Source organism: Nicotiana tabacum, chromosome 12 (assembly GCF_000715075.1).
Source record: "Nicotiana tabacum cultivar K326 chromosome 12, ASM71507v2, whole genome shotgun sequence".
NCBI lineage: Eukaryota > Viridiplantae > Streptophyta > Magnoliopsida > Solanales > Solanaceae > Nicotiana > Nicotiana tabacum.
Window position 1 is genome coordinate 112,886,703 of NC_134091.1, and position 9,452 is coordinate 112,896,154.

The window sequence follows — 9,452 nt, forward strand, 5'->3', positions numbered from 1 at the left end:
AATTCCACGAATATTTTTCAATTATTTTTAAAATACAAATAAAAGTAAAAGTAGGATATTGGAAAAGCATGGAAACTACAATAAGTGACACAAAGGTATCGTACAAATAAAAGTCAAAAGGAAATTTAAGAATATGTTTAAACCATCACCCAATGCACAAAGCGTTTACGCCGTACCACCGGTTTCAAAATAATAGCCGAAATATATATATTTTTTATTTATATGTATATTTTTTTATGTTATATGTAAAAAAAATATAAATTTTGTACAGTTTTACAACTAACAGATGTGAATAGTTTCGATCGCGGTAAAATTGATATTTGCTGCGTTTATGGACCACTAAACTTATAAAATTATTTTTATCTCATTAGAGTAATTAAATTTTACTTATTGTATCATTAATAAAGTCATAAAACTGTCTTTAATCTTATTAAAATAATTGAATTATGTGGTAGTTACTCGAAAATTACAATTCAATAGAAAATCAATTTCCGGCACCAAAAACTGACTCAACGATCGAAAACTTCAAATGTAGAATTGATCTATTTTTTTGTTTTTTTTTTGTTTTAGCTAAGCCTATCGGACTAGCTATGCCAATTTCCCAAGACTAGCAAATTTGCAATTTCAACTTGGATAAAGACCCTAATGAATAGAACCGGATCCGTATTCTTGATGGTTTAATAAGAATTCTGCAATTATTACAGCAAGTTATTTATCTTTTTAGATTATCAATTTAGATTTTTAAATCTATAAGCCAAACCAAACCAACAAAAGTCGAGTTTTTCAATCTCGATTTTTCGGATTTCTTTCACAAAATCTTCATAGCATAAAATTTATAATTTGTGTTCTAATTTTTCTTAGGTCCTCGTAGGATAAAACTATATAAGATGTTACCCAATAAAATAATACAAAATAATGTAAGATGAGTCATGATTATATTAAAATAGTCAACAAATCGCATAAAATAAATAATGCTAATTAATAAGCCATAATAAAAATAAACATAATCTAAAAGTACTAAATCATGTTAAAATAAGTACGAATAATAAGTACTAAGTATTAATTACATGATTAAATAATATTAAAAGAAAGTTTTGCATTTTCACTATCTAAAGCAATGAATGTAACGACCCGACCGGAATGTTTTTGGTGTTGTTTTGGGTGTCCGGGATGTTGGAAGGGTGTCACGACCCAAAATCTAACCATGGTCGTGATGGCGCTTATCGTGTTACAAGGCCAGCCTACTTCCCAAAATATTACTACTAAACCGATTATAAGAATTTAATAAAATATTTCAACATTTAAATTTTTCATAAACTAAATCAACTTTAAATATAATATAGAAAAATACCGAAACGAGCCCCAAACATCGGGGTGTCACTAAGTCATGGGCATCTAAAATTAAGAACTAAGATATATAAGCTGTCTAACTATCCAAAAGAAGAAATGATAAGAGGAGTAACAAGGTCCTGCGGACACTAGCAGCTACCTTGCAATCTCCACAGATAGCCGACCTGAACTCAATGATCGCCGCACTCTAACTCACCTGGATCTGCACATAAAGTGCAGGGTGTAGTATGAGTATAAACACCTTAACAAGTAACAGAAATAACTAAGGAACTGAACAATAGTGACGAGCTAAGCAGAATAATCCAATTATTATTTTCATAATTAATTACAAACAGGAGTAGACAGGTAATTTCATAAATCAGTAAGATTACAAGGAAAATTAACAGGTAAATGCAGCAACAGCAAAAGTAAATGCAACCTCACAACAATGTCACTCCATCACTTAGCACTCGCACTCAGCACTCAACGCTCAACACTCTGCGCTCACTAGGGGTGTGTACAGACTGCGGAGGGGCTCCCAAAGTCCAAGCGCTAAGCACAGACAACTCACGTGCCATCATATCAATACCTGAATCTGCACGGTCAACTCATGTGCTATGCGGATAACTCACGCGCTATGGTATCAATACCTGGAGCCGCACGGTCAATTCACGTGTTACGCGGACAACTCACGCGCTATGGTATTAATATCTTCACAACCAGGACCTCGGCCTCACTCAATCATGTACCTCACTAGCCCCACCATCATCAACAAATAAGGGAACACAACCCACTTCAAGTATCACAGCATATTAGCAAATAATAGAGACCAAGGTAAACATGAACAATAATTTTTATGACTGAGTACAAATAATGTGAGCATGAATAAAGTCTAAGCATGATCTCTAACATGAAGGCAGACAAGTTCAACAACAAGTAACTACGTAAACACAAATGGTGGCCATGAGGCCTCACGGGACGGACCAAGTCTCAATCCCTCGAGGTATACACCCACACGCCCGTCACCTAGCATGGGTATCACCTCCAAACAGTCACATGATATCAAATTCTCCGGGTTTATACCCTTCAAGCCAGAGTTAAAACTGTTACTTACCTTAACAACGTAAAATCCTACCCTGGGATGCCCTCGTCTCTGGACACGGTCTCCAAAAGCTCCAAATCTAACCATAAATTAGAATACTACTATCAACATAGTCTAAAGAATCGAATTCCATAATAAAAACTACAAAATATGCCAAAAATCCAAAATCGGCCAAAACCAGGCCCCGGGCTCACGTCTCGAAATCAGTCAAAAATGGCAGAATAATAAACCTCGTCCTCTCTCGAGTCTAACCATATAAAATTCATCAAAATCGGACTACGTTTGATCCCTCAAATCCTCACTTTAACTCTCCAAACCTCAAACCCTAACTCCCTCAAATTCACTTTGAAATCATCAATCAAATTCCAAAAACGAAGATGGATTCATGAAATATAATGAAAACTAAGTATAGAACACTTACCCCAATCCTTATGGTGAAAATCACCTCCAAAATCACCCAAATCCGAGCTCCCCAACTCAAAATATGACCGAATGAACAAACCCTCATTTTATATATTTTTCTGCCAGTTATTCTGCCTCGTTTCTCATGCCAAACGATCCCGAAAGTCGCCTTTTATGCCTCCAATGGATTCCTTGTGAAAGGTTAGTCAAGTTAGGCTTTTGAATCACTCAATTTGACCTTATAATGAAGGAGATATGTAGGTTTTAATATTTGCAAATAGTGCAGATTTTTAAATACGCCGTCAGTGGCAATTTCGTAATTAATCTGCGAAATCTAGCAACCTAATTCTTAGTAAAATGACCATAAAATCCTCATACGATGTTCAAATTCGACGATTCTTTTTGCTATGGGTCCGTAATTATGATACGGATCTAATTCTTCAATCAAAAAAAGAAATTGGAGCTCATTTGTTCATTATGATATCATTTATACTTGAAGAAACGACGTCGAAACATAAGAAAAACGAGCGCAATACAACCCAAAACTATCCGAAACTCACCCGAGGCCTTCGGGACCTCAACCAATAATTTCAACAAGTCATATATCACTACCCGAACTTAGTAGAACCTTCGAAACACCCAAAACAATACCAAAACACCAAATCAACCTCAGATTCAAGCCTAAGAACTTCTAAACTTTCAACTTTCGTCAATTCAAGCCTAATTCTACCATGGACCTCCAAATTAAATTTTGGACACACTCCTATGTCTAAAATTATCCCACGAAGCTAACTGAATCATAAAAATCCCAATCCGAATTCGTTTACTCATAGGTCAACTTCCGGTTGACTTTTTCTAACTTAGATTTCTAACTAAGAGTCTAAGTGTCTCATTTCACTCCAAAACTACTCCGAACCCAAACTACCAATTCAAAACAACTCAACATAGCTGAGCAACACACAAATAAGCAGAAATGGGGGAAACGAGGCTATAACTCTCGAAATGACTGGCCGGGTCGTTACACTCATTCCCCCATTTACTGCTCACTTTACGCTTTACAGTTGTTTTATGACTTACCGGGTTAGTTGATTTGGGTCCGGAAGGAATTAGGAGTGAAATGAGATACTTAGTCTCATAATTAAAAATTTAAGTTAGAAAAGTTGATCAAATGTGGACTTATGTGTAAACGACCTCGGATTTGAATTTTTATGATTCTGATAGCTCTGTATGGTGATTATGGATTTAGGAGCGTGTCCGGAAAATTATTTGGAGGTCCGTAGTGTAATTAGGCTTGAAATGGCGAAAGTTGAATTTTTGGAAAGTTTGACCGGGGGTTGACTTTTTGATATCGGGGTCAGAATCCGATTTTGAAAATTTGAATAGGTCTATTATGTCATTTATGACTTGTTTGCAAAATTTGAGGTCAATCGGACTTGATTCGCTAGGTTTCAGCATCGAAGGTAGAAGTTGGAAATTTCATAATAGACTAAAGTTTCAAGTGAGTTCGCACAAGTCTTAACTTCAAATGAGAGATCTTTGAGTCTAGTTTCTAACGCTTCAAAGCGTTCATCATTTGGACATTCTACAAGAAGTTATGACCAAATTATCAAATGCTGGAAAAATGCGATTCCGCGACCAATTCTGCAATCGCAAAACTGCTTCTGCGACCGCAAACTGGTCGTAGGACCAAAACAACCTAGTTCTGGGCACCGATTTTTGCGATCATTGTGCATCCCGCATACCCATTCTGCGATCCACTATGCGACCGCAGACCTGATTTCGGACGGTTAATTTTTTTATTTTTATAACCCGACCCCATTTTGATAAATAGGCTTTGGGGCTTATTTTGGGGAAATTATCTGATGGTTTTAGAGAGAAGTGAGAGTGTTCTAGAGAGAGGAAGTAGATAAAGTATCTTGTTCATCAAATTCTTCTCCAAGCTTTGAAATTCAATAAGAAATCCCTCAAGTTCTTCATCAAAGAGGTAAGGTTCCATACCCTAGTTTTCAATTTCGGGATTTGGATTAAAAGTAGGTCATAAGAAGTATGATTCTTGGGTGTGAGAGTATTATGTATACATGTATGGATTTATTATGCAATATGAGTATGAATAAAGTATTGGAACTCATGGTATAGTGATTGGAAGCCATAAATTCTCAATTTAAATGAATACCCATTGTAGAGATTAAAAAGTGATTATTTGATGGAATTTTGTTGGTTGGGGGAGAATGGTTGGTCACACATGTGACGTTAGGATTATAATTTGTTAAAGAATGATGGTGGGATGAATTGTTGGTAAATGATGGTAGTTGGAAGAACTAATTCTATGGTTAAGAAATGTATAAATGTATGCCGACTAGGTGTTTGGTAAATTGTCTAAATGGCCTAAACTATGGAATTGGTTACTAATGTTGGTCCCATTGGATGTTGATATTATAGATTGAAGTTGCTTAGTATAGTATATCGTTATTGTACCATTAAGGGGTGAATTTTAGTTTTGGATCATTGGCATTGAATTGAGGAGACAAGAAGGTATTCAGAGGTGGATACGCGCATAATGGAATTTCCGAAGTATTGTATAGCTTGCTCGACATTGGATTCGTCTAGTTCGAGGTAAGTAACTCTTCTAATCTTGGAGCTGAGGGTATGAACCCTGAATATACGTATTATGTGAATTGTTTGGAGGTAACGCACATGCTACGTGACGGGCGTGTGGGCGTGCACCATAGAAATTGTGACGTAATTGTTTCCATGGAATTTTGTAGTCAATAATCTTGGCATTTTCCATGCAGTTTTATATGTTAAAGAAATTGAGCTGAGAATCATATTAAAAATAAATCATGTTGAGGCTATGTGCCAGTATTATTGGGACCCACAAAGGTCATATTGCTGTGAATTATATGTTTTAAATTAAAAATTTATACTCAGTCATATTCATGTCATTACATATCATATCCTAGTCTCTGTTGTTATTTATTGATACATCATATCATCATTTTTGGGCTGATTTTCATGACATTGTTCTAGCCCAAGAGACTGGAGAGATTGATGGCTGAGTGAGGCCGAGGGCCTGATGGTGAAGATGTTTGTGGGATCGGGCTGCACGCCGCAGCATATTTTATTGATTTATGCCACGATTGGCTTGTTATAGCGCTTGGGCTGAAGGAGCCCCTCCGGAGTCTGTACATACCCCAGTGAGCGCAGGTACGTACTGAGTACGAGTACCGAGTGCGAGTGACGAGTGATTTGGGAGGATTGAGTGACTATGAGGACTGAGTGACTGGGAGGACTGAGTGAAATGATACTCTGAGAGTATGCATATGATTTTATCACTGAGTGGCATCGCATTGATATGCATATGTGATATACAAACATAGAGATGCATTTTCCTCATGTTGTACGGTATCATGTCATTCGTGACTTCTCACACATATTGGTAGATGGGCATAGTGATGCATTTGTTTTACACTGATTATCTGAAAAGAAAAATAAAACATCTTATTGATTATTGAAAGGATTTTGGGAAAATTATTGGGTTCAAACTTATTCATATCTTTGGCAACTCCGGTAAACGATTTGAATTTTCATTTATGTACTTGAAAGGCAGAACTATTTTCAGAAATCATATTTTTGCTGAGCATTTGATTGTTGAGTTACTTCTGGTATTACTTGTTTAAGTTGTTATGAACTATTGTTGGTTATTGAACTTGGGACCCGACCTTGGTACAAGCTCGTCACTACTTTCAACCTAAGGTTAGGTTTGTTACTTATTGAGTACATGTGGTCAGTTGTACTCATACTACAATTCTGCACCTTGCGTGCAGATGTTGGCTGTTGATGTTACTGTGTTCGTTGGGAGCTGGATCTGAAGATGTACCTGTGTTCTGGTTGTAGCTGCCTCTTGTTCATGGTAGCCTTAGATGTATAAAACTATGTTTATATAATTTTCAAACAGATGATGTATTTACTTCATACCAGCTTTGTAAACTCTATTCTTAGAAGCTCATGATTTCTACTACCAGTTCTTGAGGAATGTATAAGATTCAGATAATTTTATTTATGTAATTGCTTTATTAATTGTTATTGGAATTTGTTAGTGGTTAACTGGCTTACCTAGCGGGTTGGGTTAGGTGCCATCACGACTAGTTGGATTTTGGGTCGTGACAATGAAAAACTAAGAAAATAAATATTCAACACTATTGTCATTCTTAGTATTAAATTAAATTTTTATGTTAGCATTTTTATTGATTTGATTTTGCTTTGGACTTTAATTTAGTCACTAACTTTTATGGGCTATAAAACATATTTGACCATTCAAAAATTCTAAACGCAAGCTTGAAATAATACATTAAAAGAAAAAACTATGAAAAAGTTTAAAAAATATTTATAAATTATATTACAATAATTATTTTTATGTATGAAATATTTTTAAAACTTCTATACATGTAATGTCGGGTTGATTTGGTTTCGATTTGATTTGTTTTAGTTAAAACCAAACCAAACCAATTGTGGTCGGATTTTTTCTAACACCAAACCAAATTAAACCAAACCATAGTCGGATTTTTTTCTCGGTTTGAGTCGGATTATCGGTTTGGTGCGGTTTGTCGGTTTTCTTTGTATACCCCTACTTCTGATGAGTTATATTTTTGGAGCAATGACTTTAATGAAACAAAAATAATTTTGTGATTTTGCTGATACAACAGGTAAAGTTTAAATTTTGTGACCATGTATGAAATTATTTGACTTTATTGACACAAAAGATAAAATTTAGTGACCATGTGTGAAATTAATCCTCCAAATGCGCACCCATTTAGGTTTTGTATGACATTTGTGAACGCAAACCTAGTATTTCTAGAAAACGTGACAGTAGTTCTCAATTTCTCATAAGTTAATGAACAAATAAATCATTGGTAAATAATAAAAATTATGTAGCAGGATAAAAAAACTCCTTTGTCAAATATATGTCTTTGTCCAATTTTATTTAGAAGCTTTTCACGGCCAGAGGCGGATGTAGTATATAGTCGATGGTTTAATTGAACCAATAATTTTCGATGCGGAGTAAAAATTTATATGTAAAAATTCACTAAAATTGTAAAAATAGTAGATATAAACCCATAACTTTAAAAATATAATGGGTTCAATGCTAAAAAAATTAAAAGTTGAACCCATAGGGTTTAAATCCTGGATCCGCTTCTGACACGACTAATTAATTCTATATAAAGACTACAAGTTCTGAATATTTTCTAACAAACTTGCTTTCTTATCACTATCTGTTGCTATTCCAAAGAAGAAAATATGGGTTTGAAAGGCAAGTTGGTTGTTTCAATGGAGGTGAAATGTGGAGGACACTTATTTCATGACCTTTATCAAACTAAACCTCATCATGTATCCAACATAAGCCCCAATTATGTCACAGGTTTTGATCTTCATGAAGGTGGGATTGGAGAAGTTGGTTCTGTAGTTACCTGGAAATATAAGGAGGGTAAGTACAAAAATTAATCTTTTCCCTCTATGTAATTCAATTTGATGAATTCCCTTCTTTTTCTTGCCATATTTGCCTACTGCATTTGTCTCACATCATGTGCTTGAAAAAGACTTTCAAAAGTAATGCAATTGTTCTAAATCTATGTTGCTCTGTTCCTTTAAAAATATCATCGCGTATGTATTGGATATTTCAAAAGTTATTCTTTTATGAAATATCCAACACGGGTGAAGTGATATTTTTGGATATTTTATGGATATTAATTTTTATAATGTATAAGCTTATATCTTTTGCGAGGAAGTAGATCGTTGAGCTCGGATTAGCGTGTCTTTATATTTTTGGATCTCTTTTTATAATAATTATAGATGGAAATGCAAAGATTGCTAAGTGTGTCATTGAAGTCATTGATGATGAAAAGAAATCAAACACATGGAAAGTGATAGGAGGAGATCTCCTGGAAGCGTATAACGATTTCATTGTTAACATATCCTGCAATCAGCACTGGATTACATGGACACTTGAGTATGAGAAGAAGACTGAAGACACTTCAGAACCTATAACTTTCTTGGGATTTTTCACTTATTTGTCCAAAGATATTGAGGCGCACCATGTCGAAAAATAGAAGAACTCATGCTATTTGATATATCTGATCATATATAATATATGTGTATGTTTGTGTCATGACCATTGGACAATATTGGCTATTACTTAGGATGTAAAATAAATAATAATGTTGTGTTAAAAAATAATTATGTCCAAATGCCAATATATAAATATGATGTTAAGTGGGTTGTATATGAGTGTTGGCTAGCCCTAGAATGTGGAATAAATAATATTGTTGTGTTGAAAAATATATCGATCTGCTTGTTGAGCTACAAGAGCTTGTTGCTCTTTTCTTTTAGTTCAAAACAATTGATCTCTTGTTTCAGTACTACATGTGAATTTGCTATAAAATTCAAATATAGCTATGAATGGTAAATATAGTGTATATATTTGATGTGTTACTATGAATGGAAAATAGTGTATATATTCAAAATGCTATTTGCTCTTTTCTGAAAGTATATCTATGAATATTAAATTAAGGTCCCAAATTAATCATATATATAATATAAATAATTATATATTTATTTTAGTGAA

General features: G+C 34.5%; 1 protein-coding gene across 1 annotated transcript; it reads left to right on the forward strand.

Annotated features, from left to right (window-relative positions):
• Positions 1 to 8,070: 8,070 nt before the first annotated feature.
• Positions 8,071 to 9,168, forward strand: LOC107804373 (kirola). Its single transcript, XM_016628262.2, has 2 exons — positions 8,071 to 8,315; positions 8,681 to 9,168. Exons 1-2 carry the CDS (start codon positions 8,129 to 8,131, stop codon positions 8,935 to 8,937), a joined length of 444 nt encoding a protein of 147 aa, XP_016483748.1. The 5' UTR covers positions 8,071 to 8,128; the 3' UTR covers positions 8,938 to 9,168.
• The last annotated feature ends 284 nt before the right edge of the window (positions 9,169 to 9,452 follow it).